This window comes from Rattus norvegicus, chromosome 10, assembly GCF_036323735.1.
Source record: "Rattus norvegicus strain BN/NHsdMcwi chromosome 10, GRCr8, whole genome shotgun sequence".
Taxonomy (NCBI): Eukaryota; Metazoa; Chordata; class Mammalia; order Rodentia; family Muridae; genus Rattus; species Rattus norvegicus.
The window spans coordinates 81401105-81417487 of NC_086028.1; the positions used below are offsets into that span (position 1 = coordinate 81401105).

The window sequence follows — 16383 nt, forward strand, 5'->3', positions numbered from 1 at the left end:
AGCTAACTGAGGCCCCTCCTCACTGCCAGTCTGCCAGGCCTGAAGGGAACTCCACAGTGCCATCTCTGCAGTGGGGACAGGGGAGGAGAGCAGTTCCACAAGGAGCCCAAAAGATTCCCTCCTTCCCCAAAGTGCAACAGAGAGCCAAAGGACCCCCCTTTTTCCCTGCTCCCTAGCCCTTGGCAAGCACCACTCCCAAATCCCCCAGGAGCTTAAGAAGAGTGGTACTTTTCTTGGGTGTACAGTCTCCACGACCATCCCCCTCACAGACAGGCCTAGGAGATGTAGAAAGATGGCCGCCACTGCTTTGTCTTAGAAACAGCCTCTCAGCCTCTGTCTGTCTGTCTGTCTGTCTTTGGCACAAAGGAAAACGGACACACAGAACCAACTGGAGCATCCTGCTCCAGCAACCTCGGGATTTTTACAAGATGTCTCCAGCCAACAGTGAGGCAGGAGCTTCCCCCAAAAGCGGAGAGCTCAGGGAGAAAATAAAAGACAGAAAGGACTGGAAAGAGTCAAAGGCCACACAACTTCCCTGTCCTCATGTGGTTCTCTCCTACCCAGACCCCTTCCAGCAACTAAGTCCACAAACTGCAAACGGCAACCAGACCCCAGAGGGGGTTAAAGCCACTGCGGTGTAAGCGGCAGATGCAGCTTCAAAGTTAAGTCGGTGAATCAAACCATTTGGCTTTTTATGTGTTTCCAAGAATTTAAAAAATAGATCCAAGAGATGGTCCTTTCATAAAAATATGTGTGTAGTGTGCACACACACCTCTCTCTATATACACCTTAGAGCATGGAAGCAGTTTTTTAAAAGGTTGCTTTTCTCAAAACCATCCAAATCTCCCAAGTGCTTTTTGTAATAATTTGCTCTCTTACCTAGTACAGGGGATGAAAAGAAAGAGGTGACAAGCAGGGTAAGGAGCTGCCCTAAGATCTGGCCCTCAAGTCAGACAACCAAGATAGCCAGGCTCTCCCTCCCTGCTGACTCTACCCCTAGTCCGTATGTTTGCTTTCTCTAGTAAGCCACCTTTAACTATCTCGCCGGCGGTTGGGCAAGCCCAGCGGTGAGTGGAACCTTGTCTGGTCCACTCGAGTCTTCATGTCCTTTGCTACACTTTCTGATCTCTTCTGGGAGCTCAATCAGCTACAGGAAAGGACTTGGACTGAAGGTGTGAAGGGAGCAGGTCCCCAAGGAACGGAACATTCCAACAATCTCATTCTAGGTACTGTGGGATCCCCCCATGGTCACTTGAACCGGGTATCAAAACATGCTTGCTGCAATAAATCCATTTGAAATCACTAAATGGCCGATGTCTGAACATTGTCTGCTTTGTATGGGGACAAAGCACATAGAGCCAGGTGGGAAGCTTTAATTCTATTGGCCTGTTACCATCCTAAAGACTTTGTTTCTCTCTTTGGACGACATGGCCTGGAGCCTATGAGGGGCTGTGATGGGGAGTAAGAGGGAAGACCCTGTCCCAATCAGACAACATTCCCCCTTCCCCTCTTGGCTACACACCACTCTAAAACCAAGAACATCCTAACACTTTTAGAATCAACCAGATCAACCTAAAGAAGACAGGGAGATGGGGAGGGCAGTTACTGAGGATCTGCTGGCCTTGCGGTCTATGCAGAATGACACAGACTAAGAACAGCAAGGTGGGGTGGGAATGAAACAATAACCAAAAAATAAACAGGAAAAGCACTGTAGTGACAAACCAGGTGGCCTGATGGTGACAGGGTGGCCTTGTCTTTCTCCCATAAACGGAGTGTTGGCTCCCCTATTTTTTTAAGAAATACAGATTTCCTTAAAACAGTACATTTTTCAGTTATTATTTCTTTCCTCGATAAAACGGAGGCAACATCATAAATCAACAGCACCGCTGGGGGGAAAGCCCAGCTAAGGTACTGTCTCACCAGAGCGGGGGAGGGGTGCCCATAGGCCATTCGCTTAGTGGACACGGCTGTTTGGCCTCCAAGGGTTCAAGCCCTGCTAGATCTCAAATCCTACCCATAGGTCAGAGATTAGAACCCACGGAGGACCTGGGCCCCTTGTGGTTTTCCACTCCACCACGGCCTCCTCCCCTGGATCCAGCCCCCAACCCCCACCTTTCCCCACAGGGCCTGTTCTCCACAGAGCTCCTAGAGTTACTGGCTCATGTTTTAAGAAATTATGAAACATAACTTTCTCATTTTTTCTTTTCATTAAAAAAATAAAATATTCAAGACTATCAGCTTCTCTTTTGCTTCGCTTTTCTTTTTTTTTTTTATATAAAATATCAGCAAGCCGCAAAAAAAAAATATTTAAAAAAGAAAGAAAGAAAAGAAAATTAGAAACCAGGATTTAGGGAACAAAAAACCATTGCTGAGGTAACGTCACACCTTGAGGTAGTTTACTTCGCACAGCACTGCCTGACTCCGTCCACACGTCACGGTAGCTTTGTCACTGTTGTTCTTGCAATGTCAGGAAGCGGGGACCTCCGAGCAGGCTTCTCTACTGCAGAGGCCTCCCTTTCTTCCCAGCACACTTAATGGTTCTGTCCAGGGTAAGCTAAAGTGCGCCACCTGGCTAACATGCATACAATCGTACAGCATGGAGGGGAAGCCTCGCCTCACTTAAGATGGCCACTGTCCTCCATAACTCCCAGCAGGATCTCACTGAGCCTGGTAAATTAATAAATTAAGTGTGTTCACCCCTTCTGTGCACAACGCGGCTGTGCTCCGGGTTTGTGTTCAGGCACGCCTTCCTAATGACAATGACAATGACAACTCACGAAGCCATAAGCAGTCAGTTAAATACTCCTCTAGATAAAACAGAAGCAACTCTCCCATTTACTACGCTTGCCAGATGACGGACCTTTAAGCTTCATCGAGAGCTCAGGGTTGGGTCGTAGTCCGACCACCACAAGGGAACAGTGCCGTGGTGGGGACACACCGCAACGCCGGCCTCAGCCCTTGTAAGAGCACATGAGCGGAGCGAGAGCACCTTTGGGCCACTCAACTCCTCCTCAGACTTTACCAAAGGGAGCTCACACCCCTTCCCAGAGCTCATATATCCCATCATTAAAATAGACTTTAAAAAAAATATAAAATCCGCCTGAGAGAATGGTGGGAATCAGGGACCGTGGTCAGCCCTACCCTGCTAAGCATGCGGCACCACTCCCGGGTACCAGGGCACATGCAGGACCCACAGGGTTACAGGGGTAAGTGAGGTGGGGAAGCCGCAGCTGGCCGGGAGAAATTCCTGTTGTGCCAATTTTTCAAAATCTGCAAGAGCTCAGCCACAAAGGCATGCTATTTTTTTTCTTTGTGATGCCAAGGATGGAACCCAGGGCCTCGTCCATGTTGGGCAAGCACCCTGACCACTGAGCTCTATCCTTAGCCTCGGACTCCTTTTAAACGTGGATCAGTCCATATTTAATTATTAACTCTCTCCTTTATATCTTGCTGTTCCCAGTGGTTGGTTAAGGAAGAACCAGAATTAAACTATCCAGGGCAGCTTTTCTCCAGTTAACATTGTAAACAAAGCTGTGTTCTAGCCCTCCTGCCCCCCCACAGCAACACAGCTAAAACAGTGACACAGGAAGAGGTGAGGTCAAGACATTAAGAATGGGAGGGATCTTCATGAATTGACCAAGAAGGCAGAAGGTTAGAAAGATCTGGGGGGGTTAAGAAACAAACCGTCCTTTGAGGTTTTATAAAACCTGAAGGAAATTTTATTTCTCTTCCCCACTGGGATCTGACCCATCCTTCTGATGGAGGTTGGAGAGCTTCCTCAAGACAATCCACGTTTAAAAGCAACCCAAGCTACAACTGCAATGGTGACATTCCAGGGGTAGGCGGGCTGCGGCCAGCGGGCTGAATTGGGGGCGAGAGATCAGGATTCCTCACTGGAACATTTTTCTCAAGACAGTGTGCAAACCTGATCTCCAGCCAGACCCAAACGCCCTGATTCCCACTCATTCTCAGGCCTGCTAGGAGGAGCACGCCGGCCCTCCACCCGCCCTCCAGTCCTGTGTTCGGCCTGCTGATCTGGAGCCAATGGGACAGGAAAGGGCGGGGTCACTTCCTTCGTGCCTGGGCCTGGTTGCTCTGTCCCTTCTGGTGCTGCTGCTTAACTTGAGCCAGGATGTCTCGGATCTTCCGCTGGGCCATCTGCATTCAGAACAGGCAGGTGAGGATTTCCACAGGGAGAGGAGCTTAGCATACCAACAACAGAAATGGCATTTGCAGCTCAATAGACTATTAAATAGAGGGAAACCTGAGTAAGGGTGTGTATGTCCATCGGTCGTCGGTCTGTCCATCTGTCCATTCAAGGGAGAGTTACCACTGTGACACGCTAATGAAGCTAAAATGGGAGGGCGGTTCCTAGGACTAAGGACATTTCATGGTAACCCATTCATAAATTAGAAGGTACTGCTTCCGGGGCTATGGAGAGAAACTGTGCAGGCAAGAGAGTAAAATGCCGGATCACGGGGTAGCCGGCAGGGACGGAACAATCAGCTCCCCGTGAAATGGATGAAGCACCCGAGAATAGCTTCCACTTTCTTCTAAGAAGGAAAGCTTCTCAAAAATTCCTTCCATTGCTCAGTAGTTAGGAGCACTAGCTGCTCATTCAGGGACCCTGGTGCTTATCCCGGCTCCTACACGGGAGCCAACAACTGATAATGCCTTTCCAGAAAAGCTCAGTGCCGTTTTCCGCCTTCTGGGGGTACACAGACGTACATGCCAGCAAATCACACATTCACATTTTTACAAAAATCTCAAAGTTTCTTCCCACTGGTTATAGGGGCACATCTCTGCAGCTGAGAGGCAGAGGCAGATGGACCTGAGTTAGAGACCAGCTTGATCTAGGTAGCCAGTTCCACATCAGGGCTACACAGTGAGATCTTTTCAAGTTTCCCCAGGAGTAAGAATGAAGTGTTAAGATGCAAAATCAACTAACTGCAAAGTGGGCTCCACATGGAAGATTTTCCTAACTATTTCCTTCCCACAGACAGAGTACTCCACTGAAAAGAAAACTGGTCCGTCCATAAGTACTGCCTGAGTTGGACCGGGAGCGGTGACGTCTCACATGATCTCAACGTGGGAGATAAAGACAGGACTGCCCAAGAGTTGAAGCCAGTTCAAGCTACAGAGTGAATCTGTCTTGTCTCACACGCATGCATGCACACACACAAAAGGAGGAGGAGGGAAAAGATCTCATTGGCTTTGTTGAACTTTTTTTTAAAAACATAGATTCCCACCAACTCCTTTTTCTGAACAACCAAAATAATGTCTGTACCACACCTAGTACTGTGCGAACTGGGCCTGCGATTCATCCTTACAAGCCTCATGTCATCCACTTGAATAATGGGGCTCTTTGGGGTGTAACTGAGTTAAGAGGCACAAAGCCCGTGAGACAGAGCTGAGTCTTTCATAATCATAAATCTTCGCTATCGTCCCCGAGGCTCTCACTTCCTCAAAGATCCTTAAGAGGCAGTTAGTTACCAATACCAGGTAAGAGAGCAGAGGCTGTGTGGCCTGAGTTGAAGGCATTTATTCTTGCCCTAATTGTTCAAGCAGCCCCTGGAGGCCACAGCACAGTACAACTAAAGATGTAACACCATGGTAATGTTTGGGGGCTGAGGAAAACCCTTTTGTCAACCTTTTCTGCCCCTTGCTGAGGGTCAACAAAATTTGGAACATGAGATTGACTCCCTTTCCTGTGACTTCATAGTCAGTGACAAACATAGAAAGCTAGGTATGGGGCTGGAGAGATGGCTCAGCAGTTAAGAGCACTGACTGCTCTTCCAGAGGTCCTGAGTTCAATTCCCAGCAACCACATGGTGGCTCATAACCATCTGTAATGGGATCCGAGGCCCTCTTCTGGTATGTCTGAAGAGAGCGACAGTGTACTCATATACATAAAATAAATAAAAAAAGACCTTTAAAAAAAAAAAAAAGAAAGCCAGGTATGGTGGCACACATGTGAGCCCAGCTCTCAGGAGGCGGAATCTGATGGATTACTGAGTGGAAAGTGAGCCTCATCTAGATGCTGAGTTCCTGGTAGGGCAGAGGATGAACAGGGCCCCCTTCAAGGACCAATGCTAACTTCCTATCCAGTTTAAAAGGGGTCCAGGATAACCATAGAGATTATGAAGATATGACATACACAGTCATTAATATCATACATAAACTTCTTTGAACTGTGATTTGCAGTTGTCTCTCTGCCGCCCTGTCAGCACTGGAGACTGCGTTTAGGTTTAGTGGTAAACATTTTTCCCTCACTCTGGTCAGTTTCTCTGTGATGGCTCAGACCAGGCTGGCCTTGAACTGAAGAGATCCACCTGTCTGTCGCCTGAGTGTTGTACACCCCAGAGTTGTAAGTAAGCACTTTACCCACAGAACCACTTTGAAGTCTAAAAGGGAACAACACATCTTTACATACACCCCCTTGCAATCTGACCAAGACCAACCCAGCCGAGAGCAGGGGAGGTCATAATAGGTCCTGTGCAAGTCACACCGACCAACCTTAAGAGCCCTCATTTCTCTGCTACTGACTCCTGAGTCCTGTGGTACATAGGGGAGCATGGCACATACCTGGCTGGCATAGAAATGTCCGATGATCTTAACAATGACTTGGTCGTTCTCGTCTGGGGTCTGGTCTCTCGGCACGACCACCTCGGCTGCGGTCAAGTTCTGCAGCTCATTCACCTAGGGGTGGGACGCAAGAGCGCTCAGCGTGCCAGCAACAACTGTGCATGGGGGACGAGGCACCTCAGGTGCAGACCATCCGCTTAGCACAGATCAGGCCCTGGGCTCAATAATACGTAGCACCACAGCAAGAAAATAAAGACCACGGGGGAAGTGGAGGGTGGGTGAAAGGTGGACAATGACAGCAGGGGAGAAAAAGCCAGACAAAGGTGTGGGTTTAGAGTCCAAGGCTTGTCTCGCAGCCCTCAGAGCTCACCGTTTTGCCACCTTTGCCAATGACCCGGCCAGCTGCTGAAGCTGGGACCCGGATGTGGGTCTCCAGCTTTACTTCCTCCTTGGGACCAAAGAAATTCTCTTCTTTTAGTTTGCCATAGATTCTTCCCTGAGCCTAGAGAGAGGAGGTCATGGTTAAAAGTGGCCATGTATCTACATAGGAGTGTGGGCCCAGGCTCTGGTCCAGCCTTTTCTATCAAGTTAGCCAGAACTCTACCTAAGAAAACCAAGCAGCTAAAACCTCAGTGGGGAACCTTTAAGGTTCCCCTGATTACCCATAATGCTGGAGAGAGACCCTCAGATTATGACCCATGAGTAAAGGAATACCCCAGCACTACAGAGGCTTGTTCACAAGTTCAGAGTCAAATTGGGTCTGCACAGCCAGTTCTGGGCCTGCTAATCTACTGAGACCACCTCAAAGGGTACACCACACTCATTCATTCTGGAATGACTTATATGGATGTGGTAATAGCTATTGCATCGGGGTTGGGGATTTAGCTCAGTGGTAGAGCGCTTGCCTAGGAAGCGCAAGGCCCTGGGTTCGGTCCCCAACTCCGAAAAAAAGAACCAAAAAAAAAAAAAAAAAAAAAAAAAAAAAAGCTATCGAATCTCAACCATGAAAAGCATGAAATGACACGCCTTGGGTGACTAGGGAGCCCCCAGCCTGTCCTCACAGAGATCAGGTGAAGCAGCACAAACAGAAAGAAGGTGCGTTGGTATCAAATGCAAACGCCTGACTTCTTCTTTCTCACATGCCTGTGTGAACCATGAGGAGGTGAGGAAGGAAGGAGGAAATGAACAGAAATTGAGCTTGGGAGCACCTGAAAAGCAGCTTTGCAGCTGGGTGTCCTGTAGAAAAGACTGGAAAATGGGACAGGAATTTGACAGGGAGCAGAAGCTGCCACATGGTTTTTCTTGCATGTGTTAAGTTCCCAACCTCAGTTCCCCTGTACCCACCGAGGAAGAACAATAGAGATCAGACCTTGAACTGAGCCTCTGGGGGTCCAGTGATGACAACCATTCGAACTTTGGAGTCAGGTGTTTCTGGTGGAGCAATCTACAAAACAGAGCTGGTCAGAGGGCACTGCTTCCAGGAGACAAGGCATCTCAGGCCCTCTACTTCCCTCCCAGTGCCCATTCTGAGAGGGAAGAACTAAGAGCCCAAGTTCCTGTCTGCACACAAGAACTGTGGTAATGGCACAGGTGCTTGAAGGACCTGCCTCGGTGACCCGCACACAGTAGGACTGAACCAACACCAACCCCACCTGAGGGTTTTAGAAGACTGCTGCCAAGAGGCAGGGGGTTATGAGATGACTGGGGCGAGCGTGCAGGGGGCTACAGCTCTTGGCGTCAGGGAGGGAACCACAAAGCTTTAAATGGAGATAAACAGCACTGGCTTCCTGAGGAGAGACTCCTTGTTCTCCAGGATCCATGATCCAGGGTGGTTAAAGGACAACCAGCATAGATGGTATTCAGAGTGAGGCGCCACCTGCTTCCGGTGTCCTACACCAGGACACTGACAGACTTGCCACACAAGGCAGGACACTGAGACTTGCCAGCAGGGGTGCGGGGTTGGAATGGGGTTGGACTAGGTCTATTCTACATCACTGCAGACGCTCACTCGGCCTGCTGTGTACGCTCATCCTGCCTCCTGTCTAGCCTGGAAACTGAGAAGCACTGAAGACACTCACAAGGGTGGGCTTCTCATTCCCAGTGTGAAGTGTGAAGGGGACTGGATTTGATAGAGACCTGGAAGAACTCAAGAGCAAATCACCTTGATGGAGGCGCTGGCGAACCGGGAGAGCTGTTTGATGTGCTGGCCCTTCTTGCCGATGATGGCGCCCACAGCCTGGGCGGGGATGAACACCTGTACCATCTCCTGCTCCGGAGCCTGCTGCCAGGACAGGGGACTCCTTACCAAAGGACCAGGGAGGGAGGCAGGACCCAGGAGCCCCTCCACTCAGCTGCCATACCTTGTCCAAAAGTAACAGATGTGGGTACCTAGCTGCACCCTGGACAATAAGAGGGTACCACGAGGGGTTGGGGATTTAGCTCAGTGGTAGAGCGCTTGCCTAGGAAGCGCAAGGCCCTGGGTTCAGTCCCCAGCTCCAAAAAAAAAGAACCAAAAAAAAAAAAAAAAAGAGGGTGCCACGATCTCTCACCTCCAACTAAAGGGAGGTAAAACCAAGTGGAAAGCCACTCCTCCACTGGGGCTGATGCCTCGGCTGGGCTCCTCTCCTTGTAGCTGGCATTCTGGCTGCAGAGGACTCTCTTCCCTCCCTCTTGCCAATGTCCCAGACCCTCAGACTTGCGGGTAATAAGACCTTCCACCTACCATGAAGGAGCCATAGGGAGCAGCCCCAGTGACGCTGCTGGGAGGAGGCGGAACGGCACTAGAAGAAGCTGGGAAGAGACCGACAGCAGCCAGGTTGAGACCAGGGATGAGGTGAGACTGCAACTGTAGGAGAGAGGGAGGTATTGTCAGCCTGCTGACTGAACTCTGGCATGTGGCTCTGGCCAGTGCCCCTAGAGCAGGCAGAGCTCTACAAGACTTATTTGCTTTTCTACATAACCTGCCTGGCACTATGGAGCCATGGGTCATGGAAATGTCCTCACGGACTGAACTGGTAAGTCCCGCAGGCTCCCTAGTTATGTCTGCCACCATGCTCATAACCTGAGACTGTGCTGCCATTCGATGAGAAGCTGAGACGTTTCCTTTGATTCCTAGGGCCAAGGTAGTTCTGAGCCTGTAGTACTTCTGAGCCTTCCTGCTATCTCCAGTTTCCTCTAAAAGCTCAAGGTGGGGCTGGGTAAGACAGAATAAAGCCCAGCACCAGGAGGCAGAGGCAGAGCAGAGGGTTCTGAGTCATAAGCTAGCCTGGTTTACTTAACAAGTTCTAAGTCAGCCTAGGTGACACTGAGACCCTGTCTCAATGAAACGAGACAAACGGTGACAAACAACCTTAACTTGAGATGGTAGAATGGCTCAGCAGGAACACTAGCATCGAAGGGTGAACACCAACAAGGTGACCCTAAGCTCAATGGACTTTGCGGGGCAGAGACAGGATTGCTGGGTCTTGCTGTCACCCACCAAGCTCCAGATTTGGTAAAAGCCATGTCTGAATGAAATAAGAGGATGACACCCAATGTCCTCCTCGGGCCTCTACATATGCATGCCTATTCACCCACACACACCTAACCACCCATACACACACCTAACCACCCATACACACACTTTTTTTTTTTTTGGTTCTTTTTTTCGGAGCTGGGGACTGAACCCAGGGCCTTGAGTTTCCTAGGCAAGCGCTCTACCACTGAGCTAAATCCCCAACCCCCCATACACACACTTAACCACCCATACATACATACCTATCCACACATACACATTAAGAAAAGAAAGAAAGGGGCTGGGGATTTAGCTCAGTGGTAGAGCGCTTGCCTAGGAAGCGCAAGGCCCTGGGTTCGGTCCCCAGCTCCGAAAAAAAAAGAACCAAAAAAAAAAAAAAAAGAACCAAAAAAAAAAAAAAAAAGAAAAGAAAAAGAAAAAAAAGAGAAAAAAAAAGAAAAAAAAAGAAAAGAAAGAAAAGGGCTGGAGAGATGGCTCAGTGGTTAAGAGCGCTGACTGCTCTTCCAGAGGTCCTGAGTTCAAATTCCAGCAATCACATCGTGTTTCATAGCCATCTGTAATGAGATCTAATGCCCTCTTCTGTTGTGTCTGAAGTGTACTCATATACATAAAATAAATAAATAAATCTTAAAAAAAAAGAAAAAGAAAAAGAAAAATCCTCTGTGTGAACACATGCCTATAAGTCCAGCGCTTGGGAGGCTAAGGTAGCATTGAATTCTGTTCTAGCCTACATAGTACAGTACTGTCTCAGTTAAAGTTAAAGTTGTGACCCTTCTGTCTACTATAGTATACAAGTTTCACTAGGTGAAATCATATAGATCACAGATTGGCTAAAGTACAGAATCCATGAGACCCAGGACTCTACCTCCAGCCCAGCAGCCACATGATGAGCCCCGTGAATAAAAACACTAACCCATTCCAACAACAGACAGTCTGCCTGCAATGTGCAAGACTCCAGACTTGATCCCCACCACCACCACCACCAAAAAACAAATTTAAATAAGTTAAGTCCAGAAGCACAAACCGAGGAGCTGGAAATGTAGCTCAGTGGTTAAGGGCACTGGCTACTCTTCCAAAGGACTCCACAGGTTCAATTTTAAGCACCTACAAGATGGCCCACAACCATCTATAATTTTAGTTCTGGAGAGTCCAGTGCCCTCTTCTGGCCTTGGCAAGAACCTGGGATACACAGTGTCCTGAGATACACACAGGCAAAACATGCACAAACATAAAACAAGTAAATTTTTAAATAAAAGTGATTCTGCAAGGCTGTGCTGGTCACCCTGCCTGCTGCCACCCTTACTGAGGTCAGAGAAGGGTGCAAGAGGAGCTTGGGATGTAGCTCAGAGCTATCTCCAAGGCCTAGACTCAACTCCAGCAACACATGAAGAAGGTGCCTCTCACTCACGCTCATGGCAGCCACGTCATTCTCGTAAGCCTCTCGAACTTTCTTCATGATCTCCTGCTCAGCCCTGCAGCAGTTCTCAATGGCCCCCTTCACAGTTATGGTCCTTTCAGGGTTATAGAGCGTGAGATCCTGGAGCCTGGCAAGAAAGCAGGACAGTGTCAAGCAGTGGGCAGTGCAGGATGAGAACCAGACCCCAGCTAGGAACAAAGCCAAAGACCAACTGAGGACAGGCCCAGCATTCCTAAAAAATGCCTAACTTCTAGCCAGTGGCCCTTTCTCCAGCTTTCAGGTAACCAGGGCAGACCAACTGAGTACAGGCCCAGCATTTCTAAAGGATGCCTAACTTCTGGACAGGAGCCCGATCTCTGGCCTTCAGGTAACCAGGGCAAGGTGAGTGACCTAATCCCAACAATTCTGTCTGTGGGAACACAAGCTAATCATGAAAGGTTGTGGTCGTCAGACACTCAAATTGCCGCAGGCAGACCTCCATGTGCTGTTGTGCAGCAGAGTTACTCTGCAAACAGCTTTAAGCCCAGTACGCCCCGGCTGAAAAGAACCACGATTTGTGCACCTCTCACAGTGGCAGACATACCTCAAGAACAGGCCTCACAGCAGGCTTTCGTGGTGATGCACGAATCTAGAACGTTGTGCCAAGGGGAGGTCTTAAGGTGCTCCAGCCCTTATTGAGCAGGACAAAATGATCTCACCACTTCTCCAATTCGATTCATCCCAAAAAGGGGTTGTGCTAAGGCTTAGTGGCAGGTCCCTTGTACCCCACCCTGAGTTCACCACCGCTGAGGAGGAAACCACTGAGAGACTTACGAGGAGATGGTGATCTTAGTCTCTGTATCCTGCTCCACTTTCTTCAAGTTCCGCCCTTCCTTTCCAATGAGTCGCCCCACGAAGTTATTATGAGCCAGGATCTTCAGGGGAACTTCGTCTGCCCTGGGAGGAAGTGGGGGACAGCCTGGTCAATGATGTCAACAAAGACCGAACTATGTTACCCAACTTACCCAACTATGCGAACCCAGAACAAACCCTGAGCCAAGCTGTCAAGATTACAAACCCAGCAGAGCTCAGTGTTGGACAGAGAAATGGGGGACAAGGACTGCAGTCTGAAATTCGGGAGCCACAGTTTTATTTATGTTTGTGATCACAGGCAACAGGTACATGGTCAACACATGCAAATGGAACGTCATATGACTGCACACTAAAAACTGTGCACACTTGGCTTGGGGACTTAGCTCAGTAGTACTGTTGTCTGTCCAGCATGAGGCCCAGGCTTCACCCCTAAGGTGAAGAAAGAAAGGACACACAATGTGCTGGCATTTGCCTTCCAGTCCCAGCTGCTTGGGCTGAAGCTGGAGGATCCAGGAATTCTAGGCTAACCTAGGCAATCCGCAAACAAGCACAGCATTATTATACTAGTTGAACCCTAAAAAGAAAAGCTGTCTTAAAAAACAACAACAAGGGCTGGAGAGATGGCTCAGCGGTTAAGAGCACCCGACTGCTCTTCCAGAGGTCCTGAGTTCAATTCCCAGCAACCACATGGTGGCTCACAGCCATCTGTAAAGAGTTCTGATGCCCTCTTCTGGTGTGTCTGAAGACAGCTACAGTGTACTTATATATAATAAATAAATAAATCTTTAAAAAAAAGAAATTAAAAATTAAAAGAATTAAAAAAAAAAAAAACAACAACAACAAAACCACTTAGACAGACATTACGGTGCACAGGAGGCAGAGAGGCAGGCAGAGCTCTGTGAGTTCAAGGCCAGCCTCAAATGGAGACACTTTGTCTCAAACAAAACTAAACAAAAAACAAGTGAAAAAGGAAAACAACTAAACTTAGTGTGATGATGCTTAATTATCAGCGGATTTAAGAACACCCATGAGCACAGCCTGTGGAAGACCCGCTCTTCTCAAAGATTGTGTGTGGGAGGTAGGGTGATGTGAAGTTGCCTGTGGAAGTCAGTCAGAAGATGAGGCATTGGATCGCTTGGAGCTTGAGTTTGTGAGACACCCAGTATGAAGATGGGTGAGATGTGAAGTTTGGTCCTAATAGGACAATATCTGCTCTTAACGGCTGAGCCATCTCTCCACCCCAAGCCAGTCTCAAGAAAATGAGTAGAAACGGAAGCCTGGTGAGGTGGTATAGCAGAGAGCAGGGTCACAGCAGTTCAGGGCTAACCAGGGTACAGGGATCCTACCTCAAATACCCCACCCTTCCACAGGACCCAGAACCAAATTATTGTAAGTGAATCCCCTGCACTGTTCTGCATTAGAGGGGCCCACAGTCAGGTCCTCACACATGCAGGCATCCACTGCATGCTACCATGCTATATTTCAAGCCCTCTGTCGCTTCCCTTTCTGTAGGAACTTTGTATTTACTGACCGAGGTGACCAAAGAGTTTATAAAAGGCATAGAGGGATTTCAGCCTGACCTCTGTGCTAACACATCTACCTGCATACTCCATTCACGAAGACCCTAATGCACACACACCCATATATATACATATACATATATGCATATACATAGACACAAATATAAACATCGAGTATATAAGATTTCTATACAATTATACAAGGATAAGAGCTTATCTGCCAACTCCTACGTTTGTGTACAGCCTGCGACTCTCTCTTAATCTGTTTCGCTGCTATTAACAAGTCTGAGGGTGGCCTGAGGGCGGCGCATGGTTCAGCAGCAAATTTCCTGCCTGGGAGGTGTAAAGCCCTGGCCTTCACTCTTGGTGCAGCCAAAAAAGAAAAACCAGAAAACGAAAGCTGTGCATCGCCGTCACGAGTGCAGCTGGGTCTTACGTCTTGGTGTCCTTTGCCTCCTTGTGCATAATCTCCAAGATCATCTTACAGGCCGAGGAGCAGCCTTCAGGGGTCGAGTGCACACTGATGGCCTTCTCCGCAGCCCCCGCGTTCTCCTTCCTGTGCACGTCTATCCTGAGCACCACAAGGAGAAAGCTGGTTAGTTGTCTCCAGTAACACCGGACTTCCCCATCTCTTGTCAATTAAAAGCCTAGCGTCCACTCTCCTTAGAATGGGGCCTGTCAAGTATAGAACCAGGAAACTCAAGAAGGGGCCTGGGAGCCACAGCCAGGTGTTGCTCTGCCCATCTCTAAAAGGACAATGCAGGCCACCTCACAGCTACTGGATGGGGATATTCCCCAGCTGTGTATGACTGTACAGTTATCTTTCTCCTTCCAGTGTCCTTTTTCAAACAATGTACTGGAAGACACACTGCCCCAACGACAAGTAAATAATCATGATTTACTGTGTATGTTAGGGATACGAGCTGAGCCGTTCTTCCCCATAACCACTGTTTATCTGTAACAACAGGAAAGCAGGTGGCCGTACTACAATGGGACATAATTACGACTTATGCCAAAGAACCCTGACCTTTTTTAAGCCAGGCTGTCCAGCTTGTGACCATCATGAAGTGGCTACTTATCCCAGAGTACCCGACCAGTGGCTAACTCCCAGCTCACAGGACTGAGTATCCTGGAGCACCCTGATATGAGCAACTCTTCCTTCTGGAGACAGTAAACCCAGACCCATCTGCCTCCTCATTTGCCCAACTCTTAACACAGAGGTAACACTGGCAACAGTGACCGTCCCTTGCAACATTCCAAGGACAAAAGTGCTGATGCCCAAACCATGTGCTTCCCGGAGCTGCCCCAGGCCCACCTCTTCCCTGCATCCACCTCCCTTTCCCAACACTCACTTGGACTGAGTCTGTTTTGTGATGTTTCGGATGGTGGCACCCTCCTTGCCAATGATGGCGCCTACATACTGCGTGGGCACCAGGAGCCGGAGAGGGATGTCCACCTGCTGCTGCTTGGCTGGCGCCCCTGCTGCTACCGGTGACCCCTGCCTGGGCTGGCCTCGAGACCCAAAGCCTCCACGGCGCCCATTCTCAGGACCTTGTGCTATCTGCTCATCAGGTATGTAGGAAACCTTCAGGGCATGGTTCTCCAGTTGATGGCCATTTAGCTTCATGATGGCTCTAGGAACAGGTAGTCCAATTGTCACTCCAACTCATGCCAACCATACCAAGTGCCGTCCTTACCCAAAAAGCACCTACTGAGTTACAGATGGGAACACACTGGGGATACTGTAGCTAACCTTCTGTCTACCACCCCTCCATCACTATGGAACTTTCTGGTCTGAGAGAGAAGACACGAACGGAAAAGTAACTGATACAGCAATGCCACTTGCTTCCTTGGCATTTATTGTTCATAAAAATCTTCCAATAAAAAATAATAAAAAAAATTTCCACCTAAGACCACTGGAAGATGTTGAAGCCGGTGTGTGTGTGTGTGTGTGTGTGTGTGTGTGTGTGTAAACACCCTGTGACAGCCAGTCAGAGCTAAAACTAATCAATGTACAACACGTGTTCTGACCACTTCAGGGAGCGAGACTCCTAAGGGCCGATTCCAGGGCTGAGGAGCTGGGACCTGTGATGGTGGTGGTGGGGGGGGACTCGAGGAACCTAGAAACGTGTCCCCAAGCTCCTAACCATCCGGCATCGCACCGGATGCAGCTGCAGTAATCCACACCCATAACCCCAATGCTCGGGAAACAGGGGCAGAATTCAGGGTTGCCCTTGGCTACCAAAGTGAGTTGGAGGCCACTATGATCTCAAAAGAGAAAATATGCGCACCTTTGATCTGTTTTGAATGAGGCAGTTCCCCCTCACAACCAAAAGATGGCGCCATCAACACAGGACAGGACTGGTGTGCCCAGGCACCCAGAGGCAATCTCTTCCTGCCAGTCATCCCCCTCCCCCGAAGTGAGAAAATTCTTGTTCCTTTAACATGCCCCTAAAAGACCTTTTATGGGATCCTGGGGCCAGCTGAACCAATCA

The 16383-nt window shown here is 48.9% G+C and overlaps 1 protein-coding gene across 1 annotated transcript in view; it reads right to left on the minus strand.

Annotated features, from left to right (window-relative positions):
• Positions 1 to 3916: 3916 nt before the first annotated feature.
• Igf2bp1 (insulin-like growth factor 2 mRNA binding protein 1) overlaps positions 3917 to 16383 on the minus strand; it is a 42794-nt gene continuing 30327 nt past the window's right edge. Inside the window, 10 exon segments of the mRNA NM_175594.2 lie at positions 3917 to 4158; positions 6586 to 6699; positions 6956 to 7087; positions 7955 to 8029; positions 8747 to 8866; positions 9308 to 9430; positions 11508 to 11643; positions 12330 to 12452; positions 14325 to 14459; positions 15241 to 15522. Of these exon segments, the coding sequence (NP_783184.1) occupies positions 4066 to 4158; positions 6586 to 6699; positions 6956 to 7087; positions 7955 to 8029; positions 8747 to 8866; positions 9308 to 9430; positions 11508 to 11643; positions 12330 to 12452; positions 14325 to 14459; positions 15241 to 15522 (1333 nt within the window). The 3' untranslated portion in view covers positions 3917 to 4065.